Source organism: Opisthorchis viverrini, assembly GCF_000715545.1.
Source record: "Opisthorchis viverrini unplaced genomic scaffold opera_v5_50, whole genome shotgun sequence".
NCBI lineage: Eukaryota > Metazoa > Platyhelminthes > Trematoda > Opisthorchiida > Opisthorchiidae > Opisthorchis > Opisthorchis viverrini.
In genome coordinates this window covers 1163424-1189795 of record NW_008751706.1, presented here as the reverse complement: position 1 = coordinate 1189795, position 26372 = coordinate 1163424, and the positions used below count along the sequence as shown (strand labels likewise).

General features: G+C 46.7%; 2 protein-coding genes across 2 annotated transcripts in view; both read left to right on the top strand.

The window, feature by feature from the left end:
• T265_03486 (hypothetical protein) overlaps nt 1-26372 on the top strand; it is a gene marked incomplete at both ends in the record, with an annotated part of 73066 nt that overhangs the window by 18502 nt on the left and 28192 nt on the right. Inside the window, 15 exons of the mRNA XM_009167986.1 lie at nt 282-366; nt 4128-4205; nt 5846-5964; nt 8085-8273; nt 10283-10519; nt 10762-10824; nt 12596-12666; nt 14173-14222; nt 16682-16958; nt 18659-18801; nt 20786-20928; nt 21828-21900; nt 22806-23349; nt 25109-25218; nt 25896-25987. Coding sequence (XP_009166250.1) covers nt 282-366; nt 4128-4205; nt 5846-5964; nt 8085-8273; nt 10283-10519; nt 10762-10824; nt 12596-12666; nt 14173-14222; nt 16682-16958; nt 18659-18801; nt 20786-20928; nt 21828-21900; nt 22806-23349; nt 25109-25218; nt 25896-25987 — 2274 coding nt within the window. The remainder of the gene's footprint in view (nt 1-281; nt 367-4127; nt 4206-5845; nt 5965-8084; nt 8274-10282; nt 10520-10761; nt 10825-12595; nt 12667-14172; nt 14223-16681; nt 16959-18658; nt 18802-20785; nt 20929-21827; nt 21901-22805; nt 23350-25108; nt 25219-25895; nt 25988-26372) is intronic.
• Nucleotides 10894-26372, top strand: part of T265_13269 (hypothetical protein) — a gene marked incomplete at both ends in the record, with an annotated part of 16704 nt that continues 1225 nt past the window's right edge. Inside the window, 8 exons of the mRNA XM_009168018.1 lie at nt 10894-11046; nt 11480-11572; nt 19338-19571; nt 19723-19945; nt 20451-20557; nt 24182-24344; nt 25401-25523; nt 25896-25987. Coding sequence (XP_009166282.1) covers nt 10894-11046; nt 11480-11572; nt 19338-19571; nt 19723-19945; nt 20451-20557; nt 24182-24344; nt 25401-25523; nt 25896-25987 — 1188 coding nt within the window. The remainder of the gene's footprint in view (nt 11047-11479; nt 11573-19337; nt 19572-19722; nt 19946-20450; nt 20558-24181; nt 24345-25400; nt 25524-25895; nt 25988-26372) is intronic.

The following is a 26372-nucleotide window of genomic DNA, read 5'->3' as shown; positions in this document are numbered from 1 at the left end:
GATAAAAAGTTGTGACACTTTCGGTGCCTAGCTGCCATACCATCCGGCGGAAGCACGAGGAATGGGATACTGCCAGGTTACCCAAGCCCAGACGGAAGTTTATTGAAACGCAGTTGACGTTGCCCCGTTTCTCATCACATAACTGAAGAACGTCCCTAGAGTCTGATCACTGGTCATGTGGGATTTCCGAGATTTTCTGCTTCATGTTTCATTCATCTAACGGTTTATATGGAGCACTTCGTTGCGATTCCTATATAATTCTTTTTTACGGTTTATTTCAGAATCCAGAAGACGTCGTAAAGTTTTGGGAGCTGGCGGATGTTACTGGGTCTCGTTTGAGCATGCTGCAGCGACAAGTCAGGGGCGGTGCGTTTTTACCTATCTATTTGCTTGTTGAAAGAGCTTTGGTTTGTGCTTACTTTTCAGCCTACCGCTCCTGGCGGTTTTGTCTGTTGTGCCCAAAAAAAACCGGGTCGGGACTGTGCTTCTCTCACTCTGTACATTCACCATTTCACGTTGTAAAAAAATTGCTTTCCTCCATGCCAAAGCTCAGGCCTCTAGCCAAAGGCAACGATGAATCGTACGACTCTACCAAACTGCTAGGTTTTGTCGGTTCAGTGTTGTCTCTTGTATATCGTAGAAATGTCTTGATGAATAGAAATCACGACGGCGAATCACTCTTAAAACAGTTCTAAAAAATCAATGCTCAGGTGATCCCGTTTTTAGAAGGACCCTGGCATATTTCAGTGGTATAGGTCATTTCTAATCGGCCCCTTGGGGTGGTTCCTTCAGAAAAACAAAAGAAAACGCAGTTAATCCACGTCTCACCTACATCAGTGAATGTTTCCGCACGCTTCACGACACTCGCATACAAATGTACCCTCGTGCTTTTCCGTCATTTCGGCCTGTGGGATGTTCCGGCCGCTTCCCAAAACATACAGAGTGCGGGTGAAGAATAACCTTCAGCCCTTAGGGTAGCATTTTGAAATAGACCTTCTCTGGACGAGAGAAAATAGGCAAATGGTACACTCACATGACCTTCGGGGTGTTTTTTCATGCAGCTCTAGCATCTGCTGGACTATTCTTGCGATTTGTTGGGCTAAAGTGTGGCTGTCTATGGACTCAACTTCACGGAATACCTTACCCCGGAGGCACCTCGGGGTTCTACTCGCCTTCCAGGATGGGGACCGTGTGATCCTCACTGTGCCTGGTTGGAGACACTACAAGATATGGCTGGCACCCGATGTCAGTGGCGTTCTTGTTGTCAGTTTCTGTCCAGATTGCCTGAGTGAATTTCTGGAGGTGTAGGCACCTCGGAATGATTGTGTTAAGCTAGCACTAAGTCCCTCCCCCATCCACCTTTATTCTTTTCTTTACAATAAGGCTTTCAAATAAGTCATGGCTGTACGGCAGTGAAGCATTGGTGTTGAGCACTGATGTCATGCTGTCGTTGATGATGATGATGACCCCGTTGCCTGTTACGCTTTACACGATGCCAACTCTCATTTTTCGACCCCAGGAAAGTCTTCTGAAATGACTAGTTCGTTCGTTCTGTGCCGATGACTTCTGCAGCTATGCTTTGTTTTCTGTGTTATATCCAATAAGGGTTAGTTCGACCCAGTGTAGTGAGATGACTAAGGAATCGCCGCTATGCATAAGGGCGTTTGCAGTTGTCCTGTGGATGTAGCTGCCTCGCACCATACCCATCCTTTGGGTAATCTACAACAGCTCATTTTAGTTCTACATTTTGCTTATTCAACCCGCTATAAACCTGCATAACACGTACCGAAACTCACGGATGACAGTGTCTGCTACTTCGGGAGCCGGAACTGAACTTCAAGGGCCGAAATTCCCAATATTTTTCAAAATCGCAGTGGTCTAGGGAACTAGATGGCCTTTCGAAACATAAAAATGGTGATTTGATAGCTGGAGTGACTAAAATCCTATGTTCTTATGGTTCAAGGCTGATGACTACTGTTGATAGCAGGTCTTATACTTGTTGCCATCACCTTGGGCCTGATAGAGATATCAGTTTCAAGTGTCTTGATGGACGGTCGTGAAACTGTGTCGGTCCCTTGGCTTCCTGCTCCACCCACTATGGTATATCAAAAGGCACGGTCGCTCTACACAGCCCTTTATGGAGGCAAAGGAAAATTATTACAACTGTATTTATAGGGTAGTCACAGAGTGTTCCACAAGATCGTGCTGGAGCTGCGGGAAGCGTCGCGTCAAAGATGCTCGACTCGGATTGGCTGACATTCTGACCAATCAGGGCATGCCTCCGTTTGATCCGTGTCCTGCACGTGACGCATCCGTCCAACTGATGTGATGTTCGGTTATTAGGGACAACTGGCCTCCGGACACAGTTCACCATTTGTAATCTGCTAGAATCATGCCGAACGAAGATTGTTATGCCAGAACAATGATAAACCGGAAATATTCTCACATCTCTCCCACGAATAGCAATTCGTGAAAATACTATTCATGAGTTTGCTGAAAACTCCGACCTTGTGAGTAGTGTGTTCTGTTAACAAATTATACTGCCAATTTAAATGTGAGATGGCTCTTGTGGGACACATTTGATGAATGTCCCGAATGAAACATGTACCTGAGTATCTCATTAACACCGGTGTCGATTTCAAGTGCGCGTATTTCGTCAATTAAACGGACGAACTAACCAAGAATGACCTTGATACCAACTATACTAATTACGCCGGATGGTACGATCAACGGTTGAATGATGAGAGAAGGAGACCCGACGCAGAAGCCGTCGCTTCAGCGAATAGTGCAGTATCGTTTGAAATCAATGGTGGTTGGTATGAAGAGATTTAACTGGTTTATAAGCTCTGGCTTCTGACCCTAATAACTTCGACCTTCGAGTTGTTAGGCCCGGCAGCTCGGAGGTTTTCAGTTCTCTTGCCTTCTTAGAAGCTTAGTTTGGGCTGTTGGATAGATAGGACAGGGCCTAGACCATGTCATTAACGCTTCCAAGATGTCCACCTAAAAAATAAATAGTCCAGCTGTAGCACCCTTTCGGTGTCTAGCTGCCATGCCACACGAATGAGGCACGAGGGCTGGGATACTGCTAAGCTGCCCAAGCCTAGACAGGGAAGTCGAGTTGGCAGAGGTCGGGTTCGAACCACGGACCTTCCGGTCAGTGAATTCGCGCTCTAACCACTTGGTCCATCTCGCCCTCAGATGCCCACCTAAGTAGACAACATGAGTGGATAATACCGTCCTTTTGTGGGCATGGTCTTTTGGTCTGTGGAGCCGTGATTCCCTGTCCGATCGATCACAGACCTTCACGCGCGACGTTACAATTCATTCATTTGCCTACTCATGAATAGTTTGAAAATAATCAGTTTATTATGTAGGTCCGCCATTACTGAGCTTCACCCCAAGCTCTCACACACTTCGCTAAGGTTCCGTGTGGGTCGAAATAATGGTAGTTCTAGTGCATTTGTTGAGTGATATTCAGGTGGCTGTTAATCTGTTCGCCGAGCTTGGCAATTCATTTACAAACGTTTAGTGACAAAGGCCTGCAAGTTGATTGCCAAGCTCGGCGAACAGATCAACAGCCACCTGATCGACAACCAATGTTTCATGCGTGTTTTAGCAGATCTTGAAAATTCATAGGTTCAGTTTACCTCTGTCCAGATTTAGACACCCTAGCAGCAAGTAACGTGATCTAAACTGGCCGCATGGCAGCTGTATGTATCTGACCGTTTTGATCCCTAAATTGCACATCCTCACCGCTGAATGGTTTGTATATCCTAGCTTCCGATGCGCCCATTCGTAAACAGCACTGCAGCATTCATCAACATATTTTTCGCTTTCACTATATTCAGTTATCTGATGTTTCGGCCTCTACACATTTGCCCGCCGATCTTGTTCCCTCGGGCTTACATCGGAGCCTGGAACTTGCGCACAGCAGCGCACAGAACACCTATGGCTTCTTACGATGAGCAGGCGTCCGGTGGTTTGATCACTTTATGCTAATCTATCATACCTAATGTTTTGACCCACACATGAACCTCGTGTAGGCAATAGATGCCGTTTTTCCGTCAATCGGTCCATTGGTCAAATCCATTTATTATTATTTACTTTTCGTCATTCCACCTTGACAGACTTACGTCGCCGGCCAAGTACACCATCCCCGCTCTATGAGGACTTGCGAAATGCGTTGTTGAAAAAGGATGTAGAAGGTGAGTATTAGTCCGAAGCACCTGCGAGATCTTTTCCAGATAAGCCTCGCCAAAAAATTAACTCACGCCACCCAAAAAAGATTAGAAGAAAGAGGATATGAAATTTGTACTTTTAGTTTTTATTGAAGAGGGTGAAAAGGTCCGTTTTTCGGTACCGTTGCCTCCAAACGATCTCGCACAAGTAGCTGTCTACTAAAGATCAGTGTGTACCGCATTGGCGTTTATTCTACATCTTGTAGACGTGTCAAAGAGATTCGATGGTTTGTGTGTGAGCTCCAGTCATTGGATCCACAAAGTTTTCGGTATCACTAGCCGTTTCATGAGTATGATTCATGTCAATCATCGTTTCAATTCATTGGTATGACGCCCACATATCGCAGATGATGATTGAGCCGGGAGCGATGCAGGCCTGGATTGTGTCTATCAAAGTGACCGCAGTTCGATCCGGCACTGCATACATGAACAACTCTTTAGTTTCCCGGCAGATCCCCCCGAAACTCCACTGCTGGGGAAGGACTCGCCGTGTGTGGTTTTCACCGCGAGATATTAGCGTTTCATCAATCTCGGTGTGTCGACCTGGGCCGCCGATAACTGTTGGAGTCCGCAGGCGCAAACTTCGCGAAGAAAGTTCTTCTAGTCGACAGCGGTTGTGTGGCTAATAGATAATTCTTTTGAGAAGAATTTGGCTTTCATCAAATTTTTGGACCGGCATTAAATGAATAGAATTAGTGTCCTAAACTCCATCCTACACCCCTCCGGTCAAGCTCCCTTTCAGACACTGTCGAGCATTACACCTCCACCTATCAGAAGCAGTTGAAAGTGTCATTTGGTGGCCATTGTTGCATAAACAACCGTTCAGCTGTAGCACCCTTTCGGTGCCTAACTGCCATGCCACCCGAAGATTGAGCGTGGGCTGGGATACTGCCGGATACTGCCGGGTTGCTAGAGCCTACGCAGGGGTCGGCTTCGAATCATCAACCTTCAGGACAGTAAAATCGCTCTCTGACCACTTCGGCCACCTCGCCCCATTGTTGCATAAACGTTGCTGATGGATCACTCCGTGGCTTTTCAGATAACGTATTGCCGTCTCCTTGCACACAATAAGCCTAGATGCGGACAAAGAATTGATTTCATCCAAAATAGGTCCAAGTTGTGTGCATACGTTAAATTGAAGCTGGCAAAAATTGGCGGGGCTCAACTTTTCGCACATCCACTTTTCGTATTAGTGGCGGTGCTTATCTGGAAAAGAGCCCTAGTAACCTTTGAATCAGGTTTAAATTCATGACTTCCGCAACATTCAATTATCTTTTTACCAGACGTCCGGTTGTTCGAAATGACTGGTCTTCTTTGAAGGGGAATTCTATCAATACATTGATCCTGGATACACTTTTGGGCCGACTTTCTCTCAGTTCACCGTGTCGTTTGGCACTTTTCATCGTTATTACAAGCAAATGATCGTGTTCATTCGTTTCTTTGCGTGAAAATGGCCGGGGATAGCTTCACGTTCAAATAGCTAGGTAACTGGAATTGGTCTAAGCCGCAACGAGCGAAGTGTTGCGATATTCCATTATTTAGATTGAGGTTCTAGGACTTACCTAATGTAGTGTATACTCGGCAAACGCATACCTTCACTTTTTCAGGTGCTTTTGGCCTTCTGAACAAAATGCCGCATGTCGGTAGCGGTATACTGTCTGGCTACATCGTTCCACAGCTTCTTAATCTCGGTGTCGCTCCCACTGACATCGTTGATCGCATTGAGGTAAGTGTGCACCGTGCATTCCTCTCACTTGTATTCTTTTGCCTTGCATTATTTGAAGTATAATTGATTGTGTCTCCTAGCACACCGCAACCCGGTCTGTCTGAATTAGAAGACTCGACTGGCCGAATTGGTCACTTGCTCCGTATGCCAGTCGACCGACTTCCTTGAAAGAGTTTTTCACAACCACCAATTAGAAGACTCGACTGGCCGAATTGGTCACTTGCTCCGTATGCCAGTCGACCGACTTCCTTGAAAGAGTTTTTTTCGCACAACCACCTTAACGGCGGAAACAAGTCTGGAGAGGTCAAATGGTGACTTGGCAACAACAGCGAATTCGACTGCGCTGGTCATTGCCATCTCGTTGGACGGGAACCATCAGACGGGACGCATCAGCGGTTAGAGACGTTGTCAGGCGTTACCCGGTCATGTCCTCGGTTTCGCCTGTTGCCTTCAATGCATAGCTCCCCTTCTAATCTCCCCAATGAAAAGTTGACTGATAACCTTGCATCTACGCGCCAGCTATATCAGCTACCGTCTCCACTGTGTAGCCATCTACCATACCTCCCCAAATCATTGGTGAATGGAACTGTAGCAACTCCAACCATTGTACGGCAACTACGTGTTTTTTCCACAGCTTCTGCTGTTAACGATGATCATGACGGGTGAAACGCCAGACAGGTAGTGTTAAACCAACGGCCGCATCAATCCTATGCATGAATAAATATGACACTTTTGCCACTACGCTAAATCTGATTTGTTCCACGCTCACAGCTCGCATTCAGTAATCTCGAACGAGCCGATGGTAACTGGTTACGTGAATGATGTCCCTTCAGTACGTGTGTTCTAAGCATTAGCTCCTATAGATCGTTCAAATGCATCATTGTTGGTACTTGTGGACGACCATGCATCTCCGTATCGGTCCCTTGGCTTCCAGCTCCGCCCACTATTGCTCTTCACAGCCCTTTATGGAGACAAAGGAAAATTACTACAACTGTATTTATAGGGTAATCACAGAATGTTCCACAGGATCGTGCTAGAATCTCCGTGAGGGGGCGAGAAGCGTCGAGTCAAAGATGCTCGATTCGGGTTGGCTGGCATTCTGACCAATCAGACATGCCTTCATCCGGTCCGTGTCCTGCACGTGACACATCCGTCCAAATGGTGTGATATTCGGTTATTAGGAACGGCTGGTCTGCGGACAATCATTAAATAGCACTTCATTCGTCACTATCTGACTGTGAACAAAGACGACTATCGATCAAAAGAGAGATATAGCAGAGGGAACAGATCATAAGAGAACCTCAACTACGCAAGAGAGACTGTTACAGATCCTCCTCGCGGATGTGCTTGCTGTTCAAAATTCACTCCGTAATCAGGGCTCAAATCACTGCTGACCGAGGATAGCTCCATTAGTATTTCGCACCGATAGGACATAACGTATGAATATTACTTTTTGTGGCAAAACTGATGCCAGGTGGTTTCAGTAATTGTCTCCAGATCTGAAAAAAAAACTATTAAGAGACTATATATAGTGGGAAAAACTTAGATTGCATTTTGTTCAGTATATTTGGGGAATGTGCCTTCAGTTTTCCCTCTCCATCTGGAGGCACCACTTCATACTGGAGTCTCACACCGATTCGATAGTAAAATGCAGTTGAAAACTAACCAAGAACGGTTACTTAACCAGTATGATACATATTTGAACATGTTTATGGAAGTCTTACTGGAAGGACTGTGTGACAGAGAAAAATGTTTATAGTACTCATTGTGAGGGGACGAGATGGCTCAGTGATTCGAGCGCGACTTTACTGTCCCGAAGATCTGTAGTTCGAACCCAACTTCCGCTTCCCGACCACCCTGTAACTTGGCAGTATTCTAATCCTCGTGCTTCATTCCTGCGGTATGGCAGCTAGGCACCGAAAGGGAGTTACAACTGGGCGATTATTCATTGATTTATTTATCATTAGGACTCACTGGAGGCACAACTCTCCATTCTCTATGGCACTCTACCTGAACTACGTATTTTCATGTCAGTATGCAAGTTATATCGAGTCAAGTCCACAGGCACCGCACATTTCTTTCCCAACGGTTTATTTCCCTCATTCTATTCACATTGCTAGCGTCCTGAATTACGTCCTGTGGCCGCGTTCGGCTGCTTCATTCACTCTCTGACTACGAACCGCAATTCGACCTCCAGCTCTTCGGTGGACTTCGAGGCAGCGGAAAAGTTGGTGGACCAGTTCGTGCAACAGGGCTATTCACTGGATGATCAGGCCGTTTCACTGTCCACGTTCGCAGTTCGTCAGCTGGTGAGTTCATTTTTTTTAACATTATGATTTCCCCCGCTCCATACCTACCGGATTTTTCTACCGCACTTTCCTCCGTTACCTGAAGAACAGATAGGATTTCCTCATCTTGTGCGTGGAAAGTAGAATTCCTTCGATGCGGTCAAAAAGATTTTGGTCGTTTTATTTCGCCTTGCTACTGATTTTGTAATGGCCAACAACCGTTGCTGTTATCCCCAGACAAAGTATCAATGACTGACGGAAATTCCCAGATCACCATGTAGAAAACAGTGGACTACTTGTTTTCTACTTCACAGAAAACCCATCTCTATGTATTTCGTCACTTGACATGTTTTCGGTGCGCTTTTCCTCAGTTACCCATTCGGTTTCGAATGGTTTCTGTCACCGCGCATCTACCAACTTTGTTTACAAATGGTACGAACTGAATCAGCAGTTCAGTCAAGGTGTTATTTGATTGTTTGTTTACTCTGGTCCGACCATCCCTTGCCTTGCAGAGAGTACGTTCTTGACAGGTTTAAGCATTAATCCCTGGTCGCACAGTTTTGCAAATTTGCTGGGTTTGCTTTCAGGGATGTTTCTGGAAAGCTGCACAATCATTTACTGTGTGATTGCCCGCTAAGCAATCTGTTTTCCTCGGTCCCAAGTGTGATTTCTGGGTCATTGATTATCTACTCGTTGAGTCAGTAATTTTAACAAGACGAAAACTTGCAAGGGACCGTGCTTCGCCGTTGGTACTAAATTATCCACAATAGAAAAACGGATTTTTTAGTTCCCATAAGAGAGAGGGTAACGACGCGGTTAACGGACCGGGACTTCATACACAAGTTGAAGTAGCCTCATTGCGTTTGGGCACACGTGATTTCCGATGGATGAACTTCGGGATCAAATCAACTCGATACCGACATGCTAATCGCGGTAGCAGTGTTCATCGGCTTTGAATCTACAATGAGGATGCTCCTTTCTGGTATCCAGACAGCGGTCGGTTATTCAATCACCTTTGAACTGCTATGCACCATGGGGTTTGCCCCCAATAGGTGGAATGATTGACCCAATGGAAAGTGTGGGATGGGCTCCACTTTTTTGCGATTGTATCACAGACGTTGCCAAACAAACCGCACAGAAGCGACTATCAATGCGTATCTAATCAAGAAGAGGCGCTTTCGCCCGATTATTCAATGCAATGCCCACGTCGGCATGTCTACCTGCAGCGGCCTCGGCATCACCAGAGTTACACAGCCGGAACCTGGAATAGAGTGAAGGTCAATCATTTAGATCATAATACTTGTGCCCTGTATCCTGTTTCCGGTAGACAATAGTTCAGTGCAAAGGGGATCCGACGTGCGAACAAAATCCGCTTGTTTCCTTTTTTCCCCTTTAGGAGATTAACCTTTCTGTGAGCAAGGGAACTCCTGGACACGTCAAAGTTCACATCATACCGCTAGGGAATTTTTTCACCTTCCGGTCATGCTCGACCATGTCCACATAGGGGTTTTCAGCGTGGGTAAAACTGTCTGAAAGTGTTTCCTTACCAGCGGGGTACATGCCCTAGCCCCCTAGTCCTCACTCACTATCCACTGACGCACCACTTCGTTGCGAACTCGCTTCGGCCAACTAGTTATTCCTGCACTGTGGGGATGTCGATAGTGAAAAGCTTGAAGACGCCAAAGGGTTAGAATCGCGCAACCTTAATTTTAGGCCGCTCCTTCTGTTGCCTTCTGTACACTGCCTTCTGGCTTTGGGGAAATTAGTTTCTCACGCAATGAATGGTGTAAGTGAACGAACGCCGATCGCCCCCTCATCCGCGTAATGACTTCATCTGTTACAGTACAGCGTAGTAATATGCCAGTGGGTCGCGTTTTTTACTCTTTAGAGGTGTTACTGAACACCCTCCCAACCAGAGCACCACGTCCGACACGTTTTTTTTCTAGGCTCATCCACTCTACCTTACAGCTAGAATTATGTGTGCCTACTCTCTGCCGGCGCGTTGATTGTATTCTTTCATCTTCCCCTAGGTTTCCCCTCTCGAGGATATGCCCGAGACATCTTCTGATATTGCAGTCCAACAAATGGTGAAGTCTTTGGAGCTCATTGGCAAGATGGTCAGCCCGAAGTGTCTGAAAGGTTTAGTGTGTCAGCTATTCCAGCATTTTTTGCAACGATATGAAGCCAGCTCCAAGGGCAATCACCAACGACCTACAGCACAAGATCACATGGCTCTGCAGAGACTGATCGATTCGTGTATTTTGATGGTAATGGTTTAAAAACTCGATCTGGGTCATTCTGTTTTTGTCTTTTTTTTTCTCAGTCACCATGTCTACTTTGTTCCGCATCAATGATCGGTCGTTTTACCCCTCCACAATTCATCATTCTGCAAAATCAGTTTTCCATTAGGCGCTTATAGTTTTAATGAATTGCGGTCAACTTTCGTCGCGTTCATGTTCATTCATTCCGGAAGTATTCTGACTGCATTCTTATACACCTTCCCGTTTAGGATATAAAATTCCACCGGGACCACTGGATCTTCTACAGTTTCAATAACTGTGAATTTACCCTGGTGAGTGGCTATTATTTAATTTTGTATAACTGAACCGTAGTCGTTTCCCAATCATAACTTCCATTAGGCGATTCGCCTCGATTGGTGTCTTCAACTGACGGGAAGGTGCTTGGTTCGGACCCGACCTCTGCCTCTCGACATCCCCTGTCTAAGCTTGGGCAACCTGACAGTATCCCAGCCCTCGTGCTTCCTTCTGGTGGCATGGCAGTTAGGCATCGAAAGGTTGCTGCAGCTGAACGAACGAACGAATTGGCACAATTTCACTTATTTTAACACAAGAGTGACAATAAAAATTGATTTTATACATTAAATCTGTAGCTGTAAAGCAGCAAACTCAGTTGGCTTATTGCCATGACTGAACTGTGCTGTGTCACTGCACTGACAGTGATAATAATACTGATATTGCCTCGCAACCAGTGCGGAAATTGTAGTATTGGGAATTTTTGTATGCACACATTTCGATGGATACTTTGTTCACTTTCATTACTATTCCCGTAGCTTGTGATTTAGCCACTGGGACTGCAGAATATCTTGCAGCGTGATTGATTGCCTTCATGGGGCGAGATGGCTCCGGTGGTTAGAGCACGAATTTACTGACCGGAAGGTCCGTGGTTCGAACCCGACCGTGTTTCTCGACTTCCCCTGTCTTGGCTAGGGCAACCTGGCACTATCCCAGCTCTCGTGTTTCCTTCGTGTGGCATGGCAGCTAGGCACTGGAAGGGTGTTACAGCTGAACGATTGCCTTCATGTATATCCCACGGCCTTGAGATAGCTCAGTGGTTAAGGTGCCAGCGTACGAACGGGAAGGTTTGAACCCAACCCTCGACATCTCAACTGTTCCTGTCTAGGCTTGGGCAACCTGGCCGTATCTCAGTCCGTGTGCTTCCTTCCGTTGGCATAACAGCTAATATTGAAAGGATGACACGGCTGGAAGATTTGATCTGACTTGATTTCGGGGGTTGAAAAATCGTTTAACTGTAGCACCCTTTTGGTGCCTAACTGAAAGAAGCACGAGAGCTAGGATACTGCCAAGTTGCCCAAGCCTAGACGGGGAAGTGGAGATGCAGAGGTCGGGTTCGAACCACGGACCTTCCGGTCAGCAAATTGGCGCTCTAACCGCTGAGGCATCTCGCAGAAAACAGAGTTTAGAAGTGTCGTGAAGTTCCGGCTGGTTGTCACAATCACAACAAGTCATTCAACTTTAAACAAGTCAAGGTGCCCTCATTCGCGATGTTAGTGGTCTTCTGTTTAGGATTCATACTCTTCTGACCATAATTCATGCGTATCGCCAGGTAATCTTGTCCGCTGTGAGATCAGTGCATGACGAAGTCTGCTAACATTGTCCACAATCCTTTTAATTTATACCAACCAACTCATCAGTGCTGGGGTAATCCACAAATCCTAGCTGCCATGCCACCCGGAGGAAGCACGAGGGCTGGGATACTGCCAGGTTGCCCAAGCCTAGATAGGGGAAGTCGAGAGGCTGAGGTCGGATGATACGAATTCCTAGAGCTTCTGCTGAAGGTGGAAAACTAATTTGAAGTGGTAATGTGTACCCAAGACAGTACAACGAGATCCATTGGGCCATCTGATCCTAATACTAATACCATTGCATCGTACACACGCTTAGGCAGATCAGCTGGTCCGATGAACGTGACACAGTACACAATACGCTGATACCTTGAACAGCTGTTTTACTCACAAGTTCAAATGATATGATAACAAAGTAATGTTGGTATACCTTATCTATTTTTTTGTCTCGCTGTTACAGGATAAAATAGACCAGCTGAAATTTCTGCCGGTGTCGGATGCACGCCCTGTGGAAGAGACTCTAAAACCTATGTAAGTTTTACAGACGTAATACACTACTCATAAGGTTGCTGACAACTCTTGTGTGTGTTTTGCTATGTAACTTTTGTTCCTATTTATTACGCGGTGCTCGTTAGAGTTCCATAGCTTCAATAGTTTCGGAAGGTGTTTGATACCTCACTCCCGGATGTTTTCTTTGGAGACATTAGGTCCTCATTTCTCCCCTCCTCTTTACCACCTTTGTTCAGAGCCTTATTCCTCCGTGGTTCTTTGGTACTTGTGATCCAGTTTCCATTTTTGGTATATTACTCTCTATGATAATGATTTTATACGCAATTTTCGTTTGCTACTGTGCCACTGAAAATTTCACAACTTGGAGCCGCTTGTCAAATCTCTAAGGAAAACAAACAAACTGAAGTGTCTCTTCAAATGACCATTTGTTTGATCAGCTTGGCATCTCTCCAATAGCTTGTTGCTTGGGTTACTGGATTATCTTTCTTAGTAATTGGCCGTTGTCGGTCTTCCCTGGCTATCTTCAGTTGTCTTGATAGGGCAGTGGTTCCCAGCTTGCAGTCAGCACCTTTTATTGGCTGCGAGGGCATTCACGATTGAAGAACCGTTTGGTAGGACGATATGCTCGGTTGAATTTATTCACCAGTTTGGATCTGCACTTTGAACTCATATTTTCAAGACAAGATAGGAAGTTTTTTTTTAAATCCCTCTGCCTATCGTACCTTTGTAAACACACGTCTAATGAAAGCCAAATTGGTTTGGGGGGCGTCACCCGTAACATACTCCCAAGTCAGTCCATGCTACCTAGGGTGTTTTGTTTTTCCCGAATAGGTGGTATCAGTAGTGACGCTCGACGCCCTATGACCCTTGACATAGAGACTCATCCTTGATGAACACGGCAGCTGCCGAATCCAAGTGACACTAGTTTTTGGTGGGTGAACCAATGCACTAGAGTTGCTAAGCAAATAGCATCCACTCAGTCGGCCAACAACTGCACCGTTTGATCATCCGATTACCGCATTTTGTGCTGCTGGTCTACCTGTCTATCTGTCATTTGATTCTTTGAAAATTGCATGCACGTACCACAGGCAACCACCTGTTTGCACTACAATGCTGTTGGACAGAGGCCACTTCTGTGAGCAGCCGACGGCAACATTCTCTGTTGGCCACACTCACTTCCACTCATAGTGCACCGACGATGCCGCCTCGACTGGGGGTGAAATGTTTTACGGCAGTGAGGCATCAGTGACAACACTGATGGTGCTGTCTTTGATGATGATGATGATGGTGGGGCTCGCTCCTAATATAATCTACAGAGAACACGTGGGTAGACAATCTCGCTTGTTTTTTAATATGCTTTTGGGCAATCCAGACTTAGTCCTGTTACGATTCGGCTGGTGTTATGTTATCATTGTCAGATGTCTGGTGGTTCGTTAACAAGCTAGCTTTTTGGACAAATTTGTCGTAGCCCCCTGTAGATTTGAAACGCGAATTAATCTTGTTTTATTCTTACCACTTTGTCCACAGGTCCATGCGGAAACGCGTGCGCAACTTGCTCATGGCAGGGGACGTTGAGTGTGAGTTCACTGTTGTGCATAGCATGTGTTCGCTGTTAGACGTTCTACTATTTTCGATCACAACCAACGTTTATGCTTGTATTCATTAATTCATTTCAGTTCATCAGCTGTAAACTGTGTACCATAGCTAGCTGCTACACTTTCGATCACCGGAAAGTGGGAGAGTGCGGCATAAACAACCAAACGTTGGAGGTGATGGCATGTTCAGTTAGCTCAGGGGTTGGGTAGCTTTGATGAACGAGCGCCACTGACTGAGCGATTGGGTCATTTCTGCTAGTGTCATCAGCCATTGGTGAATTGAGTCCTGTGGTCCCCGTAGGGGAAAGGGGCAGCAGTTACCGACTCGACTAAGTTTAGTGGCTAATGCTTTCGTGCTTCGTTATCAGGTCATACACTGCCCACCTCTCGGTCACTTCCATTCAGTGCAGGGCTGGGCGAAAAGAGCTCTGCGAGACAGATGGTCTTCTGGCATTTGGTCTACATGTCCTAAACACCGTAACCTATGAAGTGTGAGTAATTCATCTATTGCGGGAGAGTTCCTTCTTCCTGAGATAATTTGGCGTACCTCAGCATTACAAATTGGATGTTTCATCCAGACCCGACCAACTCCTCGATGTTGAAACACCAACATCTTTCGTATATCTCCCGTGCGTAGAGGCCACGTTTCTGGTCTATAACGCAGTGTACACTCTGCCCTTGACAGATAAACTGACGTCACATTGGCGCCATAGGTGTCGGAGGTTGGCGAAATCTACCCTTAACTTCCCGATTCGAGAAGTAATCTCATCTCCAGCCAGTCCACCGGAACTTATACAACTGCCCAGGTAAATTTATCTACCAATGGCTCGCCCACAAGCTTGAGGTTTGGGTTTGATCCAACCCAGTCTTGAAGCGCAGAGTTGTTTAGGCTATTTAAAGCAGTTTGAATTTTTGAAGGATCCGAACCAAAGGCAGCAATATCGTTCGCATACTCTGTGCCTGTGAGGTGGAACGTTCCAGGGACATTCCGACTCTCGAGGTTTCCGAGGTATGAAGAGAAATTTCAAGCAACACATCAATAAAAAAACTTGAAGATGAAAGGCAAGAGGTGGCAGCCTTGTCGTGCACCACTGGATGTGATGAACTCGGGTGAATGCAAGTTTTCAGCAAGGGATCCCCCTTTCCCAATTTGACGTAGAGTACGGACATTATAGGCTGGATCAGATGTCTTGGGGTTAGTAAGTGATTATTTTGGTTTGTTTTTCAAAGTGAGGGTTTAGACACGGAATGGTGGCTAGGATAGTGCCAGATGAGTTGATCGCACCGCATTGTTCGATGGATGGGGAGGGAGTATGGGAGAAAGCTGCTGCAAGGGCAGACGATACTTCCCGGTTGCCCAGGTGGAAGAAGAGGGTTTCATTAAGGTTCCCTACCTTGATCCTTTGACTCAAAAGTTTGACCCAGTGGGATGGTGTAGGGTTTTGTTCGGGGACCCTATCCCTAGCCTCTGACTCAAAAGCCTGGAATCACGAGACAGCGGTTGTTGGTTTTTCTTGGGGGACGCTTCCCGGAGCCAATGATTTAATAGTCTAACCTGCTCGATTGCAGGGGGTTGGCCCGACCCGAGGACGCAGGCAGTACATTACTGTCACCTATTGCGTCTGCGCACAGCAGGTGACTGTTGAGCAGCACCGAACTCTTTGGTTTTTGAAAGTATTTCGGCCGTATTGAATAATGCGCCGCTGGTCACGGTCAACCGTTGGGTGATCGGATTGTGCGGTTTTCGGGGTATCGCTGCTTTCATAAATATGATCACGCTGGTCACCTGGTGGGAGTGAGATAGCTTACCGCCTTCACAGTCCTGTCACAGAGAACAGTACGAGTTTACGTCCCGACCGGCACGTAATGCGATTACTGGCAGTTCGGGGACACGCTGTTCTTCGTCGGGCTAGTCCGTGTTGGCCTTCCTGGCATGGATGAACCTCTAGGGACTGAGTTCCGGCCAATATAACCCACAGAATTATTGCAGCACAAAAGCCTGACCACCACGATAAGGTGACAGCTTTGAGTCGGGTCAAAGCAGCTTTCAAGTTGAAGAGAACACCCATTGTTGGTTGCTGGAATCAGTGTCGCTTTTCCAGAATCTGTCGGAAGGTGAAGATTTGGTCGGTGCATCGCTGGGGGGCGCTGCCGGGCTTAAACCATAATATAGTGAGGATGCATTGCCGTTTTAGTGAGACAGTGGTTTCGTTCAACGAGACGTCGTAGTTTGGCTCAGTTTTCACTTACAAAAACGGACTGTATAACGTCAGTGCTGCTGTCGAAGATACCGACCGAATGCCGCTTGATGAATGTTCTTGCTCTCCGATATCGTTTCGGTGCATTTCTGTAGTGATCAGCCATACCATGGGCTAACTAAAGCCGCCACCCTCCATCGGGCTGTAAGCTAAACGTTCCTATGTTTATTCTTCCCTTTACAGCCGTTTTAAGTGCCATCACACAGGCGAAAAGTTGGACTGACGACAGGAAATCATCCGGTGGACCGGAAGCGTCATCAAACACTTCATTTCCTGATGCGGTTGCGGTTGCCTACCAGTTGATGCAAGACTTGTCGTCCAAAGTTGAGCCTCCGAACACCGTGTCGTACCCCATAGCGCCTAAAGATGTTGAACGCTTGTTTTGGGCCTCGTGGAACAATCAGCTCCTACCGAATGCCGGGCGCGCCATCTCACAAGTAGCGACGATATATCGCAAAACGTGAGTTTCTTTCCGCTTATACTGTTGATGAGAACTGCTCGTTTATGTGCGTCTTTCCTGTTTGCTAGTTTCCGTCCAAAGATGCTAGCCTCTTCAGGTGAAAATAGCCCGCAGTTCAACGTAAGGAACTGTCCATCTGTGCCTCGTTTATGGACACAGGCTTTATTGTAGTGTTACCGTGCTCAGTGTATAAACATGCCGATTGTTTGTTCAGCCTATTCTCGTGTGATGGAACTCTATAATCCTTCATTTCGACAGTTTGCTCAAACGGGAAGGTCCGTGGTTCGAACCCGACCTCTGCCTCTCGACTTCTCCTGTCTAGCCTTAGGCGACCTGGCAGTATCCCAGCCCTCGTGCTTCCTTCTAGAGGGATGGCAGCTGAGCACCGGAAGAGTACTGCAGCTGAACGATCTTTTTTGCTGAAACCTTCTTGAGTAAAAACTGCTTGGGGAATCAGATTTAGGTTCAAGCTGGTGAGATTGTGAGACTGCACATCTGCCTTTTTAAAACACGTTTCGTTTCTAAACCGATGTGAACGGCGAATTTTTTGCATACTCTGAATACTTAGTTGTACTTTATGAGACAGATTGTAGTGTGACAGATGAGGTGAATGCACGAATCTGCAAGGCTCGGGCTGCGTTTGCTAATTTGAGACACCTATGGCGTCAGAATGGTTTATCCCTGAGTCTGAAGGGACGTGTGTATCAAGCTACAGTACGGGCTGTTTTGTTGTATGGCTGTGAGACTTGGCCTATTCGAGCAGCGGACCTGAGACGTCTTCAGGTGTTCGACAATCGTTGTCTCAGAACCATAGCTCGTGTGGGTTGGTGTCAGCGAATCCGTAACGAGGCAGTTAGAAAGCGTGTTTTCGGTTGTGTAACGGGTACTTCCATTGAAGAATGTGTCCAGCACCAGAAGCTGCGTTGGTTGGGACATGTTTTACGCATGCCGAACCATCGTTTGCCGAAGAGAGTACTGTTTTCCATGCCCAATTCGGAGTGGCGTAAACAGAGAGGTGGCCAACCCATGACCTGGCAGAGGAGTATGAAGGAGATCACGAAACGCTTGGGTGCTGTCGGTGCTACTCGCCTTCCAGGATGGGGACCGCGTGATCCTCACTGTGCCTGGTTGGAGACACTACAAGATATGGCTGCCAACCGATGTCAGTGGCGTTCTTGTTGTCAGTTTCTATCCAGATTGCCTGAGTGAATGTCTGGAGGTGTAGGCACCTCGGAATGATTGTGTTAAGCTAGCACTAAGTCCCTTCCCGGTCCACCTTTATTCTTTTCCTCACAATAAGGCTTTCAAATAAGTCATGGTTGTACGCCAGTGAAGCATCGGTGTTGAACACTGATGTCATGCTGTCGTTGATGATGATAACTTTACAAGACTAGATAAAACAGTTTTTTAGTGATGGTCACAATGAAGTACACGATTATTTGCGAAATTTTGACATTTCCTTCAGCTAAAGGGTGATGAGCAAGTCGGTCGCAGGTTTTGGGCATTGCACAATTTTTCTGAGAGGTTTTCGTTGTATTTTGAAGGTTTCCTCATGTTCGCTTGATCTCAGTTGTGCTGGCTGAAGAATGTAGACGATTGATGGAAGTATGCACTCGACCACCGCATTGCCATCCTACTTCGGACCGAATCTTGTTCGACAACGGTTGACTGGACCTCTTGTTCCTCTCCGTTTTTTCTAGGTCCGACGTTAAAGGCCTGGCCGAATATTTCAATCGAGCATCAAAACAGCTTGGTAACTTTCTGGATGTACTACTCCTCCGGGAATCCATGCGGACGTTGTTAGATGATGACTTTTCGAATAATCTGAGGTTGCTCCAGTCCAGTAAGTCCCAGTTTTGTCGGGTTTTATGTGAATGAAAAAGGTCCAACTTTCCTAGCTGTTACGAAGGTAAGTAAAGATGGTCTCTAAAGAATTGTTCTTGAACAGTTTCGCGTTCAATATGAGGCTAGCCCATCGGTCGATTGAATTACCCGTTGAACCGAACCAAAGAAAGGACATGCTTATTTCCGTGTTAATCCTCCTACACAACCCATCTGTTGCCTGCTAAAATCATTGAGAAACACGTCCTTTGTTTATTTCCAGCTGGAGTGATTGTAGAACATTATCTATCTACTAGTGACTCCCCCGAGACTTTTTTATGAACTGGACAAATAATGCAGCGCCATGGCGAGTAGAGAAGAAACATACGGGTCTTTTTAAGAAGATGATGGTTACTATCACTCGTCAGAGAGACGCATACCAGGCGAGCCACTTCACCGATTGGCGTCCGTGCACCCACCGGTGTGACGCCTTCACCCACCTTCCTGTAACAGCACCTTCTCCACATATCGGGCCTCCCGAAACTAGAAACTAAGTAGGGGGCGAGATGCCTCAACTGGTTAGAGCGCGAATTTACTGACCAGAAGGTCCGTGGTTCGAACCCGACCTGTGCATCTCGACTTCCCCTGTCTAGGCTTGGGCAACCTGGCAGCATCCTAGTCCTCGTGCCTTTCTCGGGTAGCATGGCAGCTAGGCGCTGGAAGGGCATTACAGCTAAACTATTACGAGACGATTCGCCAGAAGCATCTCTTTTGCAGTCGAGTGGTTTTAATGTATTGAGGTTGCGAAGGATTTCCGAAAGTTTTTTCTCCGTCATGTGAAAGTCGATGACACATAGGTGTTGTCCCAGAACAAGGACATCATAATCACTACTCTGGAGAGTGGCAACGCCTCTGACATATCCCGAAACTAGAAACTAAGTAGGGGGCGAGATGCCTCAACTGGTTAGAGCGCGAATTTACTGACCAGAAGGTCCGTGGTTCGAACCCGACCTGTGCATCTCGACTTCCCCTGTCTAGGCTTGGGCAACCTGGCAGCATCCTAGTCCTCGTGCCTTTCTCGGGTAGCATGGCAGCTAGGCGCTGGAAGGGCATTACAGCTAAACTATTACGAGACGATTCGCCAGAAGCATCTCTTTTGCAGTCGAGTGGTTTTAATGTATTGAGGTTGCGAAGGGTTTCCGAAATTTTTTTCTCCGTGGAGCAGAGAAACTCACCGTTGTTATCACGGATTTCAAGGGACTTTATCTCTAATGCCAAGATTGGTGTAGTTTTGGGCCGGTTTTTGAGCAGTTCCAAATTAGAGCATTCACTTTTCTCAACCTGCTGCAAATTTTTAGTTTTTGGCACAGTGATTCACTACTGCCGAAAGTCAACACTTTCTCTCTGGCCAAACATAACGTTTCTCTGAAAAAGCGAACTAGTTAGATAGGCCATGACAATACCCTAGGGACGGAGAGTTTACTGTACCAATGTGCACTTGGGTGTTGTCGAATTATCGACGAACCGGAAGCTTCAGATGAGCGAATAACCCGATATTTACCAGGGCGAATCAGAATGTGCTCACCCAGTTATTGTGTGTAAGCGGGTTCCCTCTTATGTAGTAATTCCGAAGGACTCAGCTAGCTGATTACTTAGTTTCTCGTCGTTCAGCTGTAACACCCTTCCGGTGCCTAGCTGTCATGCTACCCGAAGGAAGCATGAGGGCTGGGATACTGCCAGGTTGCCCAAGACTAGACGAGGGAAGTCGAGAGGCAGAGGTCGGGTTCGAACCATAGACCTTCTGGTCAGTAAATTCGCCCTCTAGCCAGTTGAGCCATCTCGCCCCCTACTTAGTTTCTGGTTTCGGGATATGTCAGAGGCGTTGCCACTCTCCAGAGTAGTGAGTATGATGTCCTTGTTCTGGGACAACATCTATGTGTCATCGACTTTCACATGTTTCCGAACCCTGGTCTTCCACCTCGCTTATTCTATCTGCTGTTTTTTAGTGATCAACAATCCGAATGGTTCACTCTCAACGTTCGCGGCTAAAACCTGTCTCTTAGAGGATTTGCTAGTAACAACGTACCCAGATAAACTGAAGGACTTGACAGATTTCCATCGAGGCTCCACCGATTATTGGCCAACCAAGGTATGTCATGTCAATGAGTTTTTCAACTGCCTTGATATACATCGTTTCCTGATAAAGTGAATGCCGCTGGAAGTGAAAGCTGCTGAGGCAAGTAACCGAGCTTGAAGTGGTGAAGTCGCTTAGCCTGGCTGTTAGAATTCTACCTTGATTGACCAAACTCAAACAGTATGGCGATGTACCAAACCTCGTGTATCTTACCTGTTGCTCCTCATCGCCAATTCGAAAAAATTACTCCACCAACCTACAGGTACAGCGTTCCCCGCGGAACGAACATTCATGGGTTTCATCGATGTCTCCCACAAATGCAGTCTTCAAATAGCTTTCTTAACCGCGGATAGGCAACGAGCTTTTATCTATTTTAATTTTCATTCATTCCTAAACCCGGATTGATTTTACAGCACGAGATCGCATGTGATCGCCCGAACGTTTTGGATGGCTCCCACTTGCCGCTTTCATGTTATGGTTTCTGTCGAATTGCCGCGGACAGCCTTCCTGTCGTCTCTGATAGATATTCAGTCTTCTGTATTCATGTGTTCCATAATGGTGACAACGGGTGTACAGATTATTGGGGCGGGAGCTAGTGTTCGTTTGAAGCTCGAACTCGAATGATCATCATTACGAGGACCCGGGTTCGAGCTTCAAAAAAAGATTATTTTTGAAGCTCGAACCCGGGCCCTTGTTATGATGATAATGAAAGTACGATGGCGCACAGTGATAATCCGGGTCTTGGGCATCGCGCTATTACGAAAAATATTGGCAGGACAGTTCAGGATTTTGTGTAGGCCCCTATTCTGTCAGTTTGTTTGCCATCGGTCTTTGAGAGCCTGACAGTTTGTATGAGGTGTTAGACAGACCCATACGTCATTGACTCCAAGTTGCCTGTTCTTATTTTTCAATAGGTGCTTTCGAAACGCCTGCCAACAGGTCATCTTCAGAAGCTCCGAAGTCTACACGATGCAACAGACGATCTTTGTAAGTTGCTGTTTCACTCCACTATTCCCTTTTTTAACCGTGTGATCCTGTCTAGTTATTGGGCGTCGGTCACGATCAGTCCTAGTTACCCCCGCGCATCCTCTCCCTTTAAGCCAGGCCAGAATTTCGTGCGCGGTAATGTCACCTAAATGCTGTCGATGTCCTATTACAAATGCAACACACCAGTTGATTTGTCACTCAACAGAATTTGCCTCTCCACAGCCGACTGCTTCGTCATACCAGTTTTACACACGGAACACAGGTTGGGGGCGAGATGGTCCAAGTGGTTAGAGCGCGAATTTACTGACTGGAAGGTTCGTGGTTCGAACCTGACCTCCGCCTCTCGACTTCCCTTGTCTAGGCTTGGGCAACCTGGCAGTATCCCAGCCCCTTTGGGTGGCATGGCAGCTAGGGACCTAAAAGGTGCTACAGTTGAACAGCACAGGTTATTCCCTCAGTTCATCTAATCCACAATTGATCCCCCCTCTTGCCACCAGTGTTCGCCACACTGTGTAAAAAAATCCGGTCGGTCGCTTAGTTGCTTAGCTATTTCACTCGCTGTATCACTTCGCATCAACGAAGGTCTTGTGTCGTGTTTTATAAGTGACGTGGTTTGATGACATTTGAATTCGAACTTGCATCATAATGGACGTCCTGGAGGTTTGATTCGAACACCCATACGTAATCCGCAGGGACACGGTTTACTAAGCCCCTGTAAAATCGAAACCGTTTAATCATTCGATGTGGTCGAATAGTTCGCCCACTTCGACAGCCGGTTTAGTCTCCTTAGCCAGACGAAAAGCTTGTTGGCTTCTCATCGGAGTGCGCTCTTTGCCTAGGTATCCAACTCACTCCACCTTTGTGCTGTGTGTTCCGATTCACAGATATCTTACTCTTTGTTCTAGGTAAATCAAACGAACTGTTTGCCGCGCACTCCCTCCGTTTGTGGGCCAGTCAACTTGGTTTGCTGATATTTCCAAGAACGAACGAACTGCTCCTACTTTTCCCCCACTTGAATCCATCGCGTCAGCGTCAAATATCACTTCCACAATGGTGTATGAGTCACGAGCTATCGCAACACTTCCCTGTCAATCTGGACCATCGCTTCCTCACTTCCTTAGACTCCCTCATCATCGACCGAAGTCAAGAAACGCTAGCTTCCACTGTCAAATCTGTAGCCACATGCCTTGTGGATCGCATGGCAAGTAACCGGATAGATTCCATCTCAAGCAACTGGGTTCCCACTTGGTTAGTGGTGTGTCAACGATTACATCAGACCGGTTCCATGTTTACCTCCCCCGAACCCTATACAGCACTGGCTGCCGAATTCCTTAGACAAGGAGCATCAGCTCAATTGAACGTGATGGGTGAATTGGATCATTGGTTCTTCTACGCACCAACCACTCACCACAAGTCAGCTCTTGTACTGGCCGCTCTCGCCAGTCCACCGTAAGTTTATTCTTTCATTGCGTATACAGTAAAATGATAATCACAGAGATTGAACAGTTTATTCCTTTCCAGCACACAAACAAGCGTCGGAAATGAGTCGCTTTCATGTGCCATATGCTGAATTTTTCTCCTACGGACCTACATGGATTGCCTGTGGGGTTGGTGGCGTGGATAAACAGAATAACACACGAAAGACTGGGAGGCCCCTATCAATCGAGAGGAGTTTGTTTAGCTGTAGCACCTTTTCGGCGCCTAACTGCCATGCCACCAGAGAGAAGCACGAGGGCTGGGACAATGCTAGGTTGCCCAAGCCTAGACAGGGGAAGTCGAGGGGTTGGGTTCGAACCACGAACCTTCCGGTCAGTAAATTCGCGCCCTGATCACTTGGTCCATCAAGAGAACGTTGACCTGGGTCTTTAGTAATCGAGCAGAATGATCGTTTAGGTGTAACACCCTTTCGTTGCCTAGCAATTATCCCATCCGAACAAAGGTCCTACGGTGGACTCAGGCAATGAGCGTTACCGAGTCTAACATCTTTTAGGACAATAATTTGCCTGCGGTAAGCGAGATAACTCAGTGGTTAGAGCGCGAGTCTACTGACCGGAAGGTCCGTTGTTCGAACCCGACCTCTGGCTCTGGATTTCCTCTGTCTAGGCTTAGGCAACCTGGTATTATCCCAGCCCCCGTGGTTCCTTCGCGTGGCATGACAAATATACACCGAAAGGGTTTACGGCCGAACGATTGTCTTTAGTTTTTTTATGGGGATCGGATTATATCAACTGAGGGGGCGAGATGGCCCAAGTGGTTATAGCGCGAATTTACTGACCGGAAGGTTCGTGGTTCGAACCTGACCTCCGCCTCTCGACTTCCCTTCTCTAAGCTTGGGCAACCTGGCAGTATCCCAGCCCTCGTGCTTCCTTCCGGTGGCATGGCAGCTAGGCACCGGAAGTGTGCTACAGCTGAACGCTTTATATCAACTGAGGATGGATCAGAAGGTTCGAATTCGAAGTGCCTCCACTGGGATAAGAAAAAAATAGGGTGATATCCCGTAAATCCGAAGCCAAGCTTAGATTTTTCAACGTTGTCGTGTTACTACCTTAGGGAATCACTTCTTGTCAGTTAGTTGGTTACACTGTTGCTTATTTAGGTTGTTCCAACGTGCCACAAGATCTCAAATTAGCTTACTCCCTTCCACGATGAGTGTCTTTCACTGAGAAGTGCGCTATGTTGTTTTAGTTCTTTATCACCGATTCTACGGACAGGCGTTGATAGGTTTTTTAGGCGGTAAGTTCAAAGGAAAATCCTGAATTAGCCTTTCTCAGAGACTGTTTAACAGAAAGCCAATTGCGTCAATAGTTGTGGATTCTTTTCCGTCAGCCCAGTGTTTATGGACTTGTGTGTTAGTCTTGCTAAGATCGGAGGTGATGGCTGAACGGACTTCCAGTCCGTCAGTTGAGTTGTTTTATGCGTCACAATCATTCCCAATTTTTTTCAAATTTGCGATCCCATCAAAAGTAAGTTTAGGCTGCTCTGTGGATCGGGCAACGAGTTTTTTTTACTCAACGTCATATTCAGATTTGCATTTACCTAGGTCCTAGTAAAACTAAACTGACGGCTGCAATTCTAGTACATCCGATCAAACTGTCCGACTTCTTTATCACCAAGGGTGTACTCTGTCGTACAACGAGTGAATGAAGCCTCAAACCCCCTACCCATATTTTCATTTAACTAACGCCTTGTTTCTCGTTTCTTCACCAAGTTTTCAGGGTTGGGGTATCGCGAAACTCCGATCACAACCGGATCTGCTGTGCTCGGTCGGCACCAAAATCGATCCGTCCACAGTTCTGTCTGATGAACAACAATCGTTTTGTAAGTTTCTCATTCTTCCTTTTTATCTTCATTTTTATGCCTTGGAAAAATGTGGATTGCACCGATCAACCTTCATCTTTTAGGTTGCTAGTCTTGATCGATTTCAGGTCATTGCTATGTCTCCGTGATGTCTGTGGGCATTATACAAGTCGAGCATCGGATCTTCTCGTTCAGCTGTATAGCACCCTTTCGGTGCCTAACTGCCATGCCACCCAAAGGAAGCACAAGAGCTGCCAGGTTGTCCAAGCCTAGACAGGGGAAGTCGAGACGCAGAGGTCGGTTTCGAACCACGGACCTTCCGATCAGTGAATTCGCGCTCTAACCATTTGGTCCATCTCGCCCCCTATCGGATCTTCTGATCAGAACCGATTTGTTTTACTCTATCCCGTAGCTGCTTGGTCACACCTCCTTCCATTGTAAATTTAAAAGAGTTTGTTCACTCACTACATCTTATCTCTGACAGCAGCTTGGACGAGATTGATGGTAGCCGCCAGAAAGCTTCTTGTGACTCCTGCTAGCCATTGGTTGAGGCCCGACCTGGGTTTCGTGGGGACGGACTACGCTGTAAGCCACTCCTCAACTTTCCTTAGCACTCAAACACTCCTGCCTCGTCTCACTTTTACCTTAATGCGTTTTCAACTTCATTTCTAATTCCCATTTTCATCTATTCTTTGCAGTCAATGATGCGATTTTGAAGATGAGCAGAAAACGTACCATGGAATTGTCTGCCATTCTGAAGGACACCCAGTTTGATAAGGATGCACTCAAGGTAAGAGTTACGTGACTCTCGATGGTGTCATTGTGTGCTTCCTTTCCTATATTTGCACCGGATATCCTCGTCACAGCGTCGTTGCGGCCTGCCACCTGCAATAAAAAAAATCAAGAGGGACCCAATTTTAGTTTAGCAGGCAGTTTAAAGAACTGGCAACGGAAACGCCACCCACATGGGCTGTCAGCCAAAACGCACAGGGTCTCAAGTCAAATGGTTTGACTATCATGTGTTCCTTGTCCGACAAGGCGCACGCATAATGTTCAGTCCTTAGAATTCTCCCAATGTCCTTCTCGTCGATCATTTGTCTGGCACCACTTCGGCACCATCGGTTTCCTTGCTACCTGTTGTAACTTGCTGAACGGTAGTGAAACTCTGTATCGGT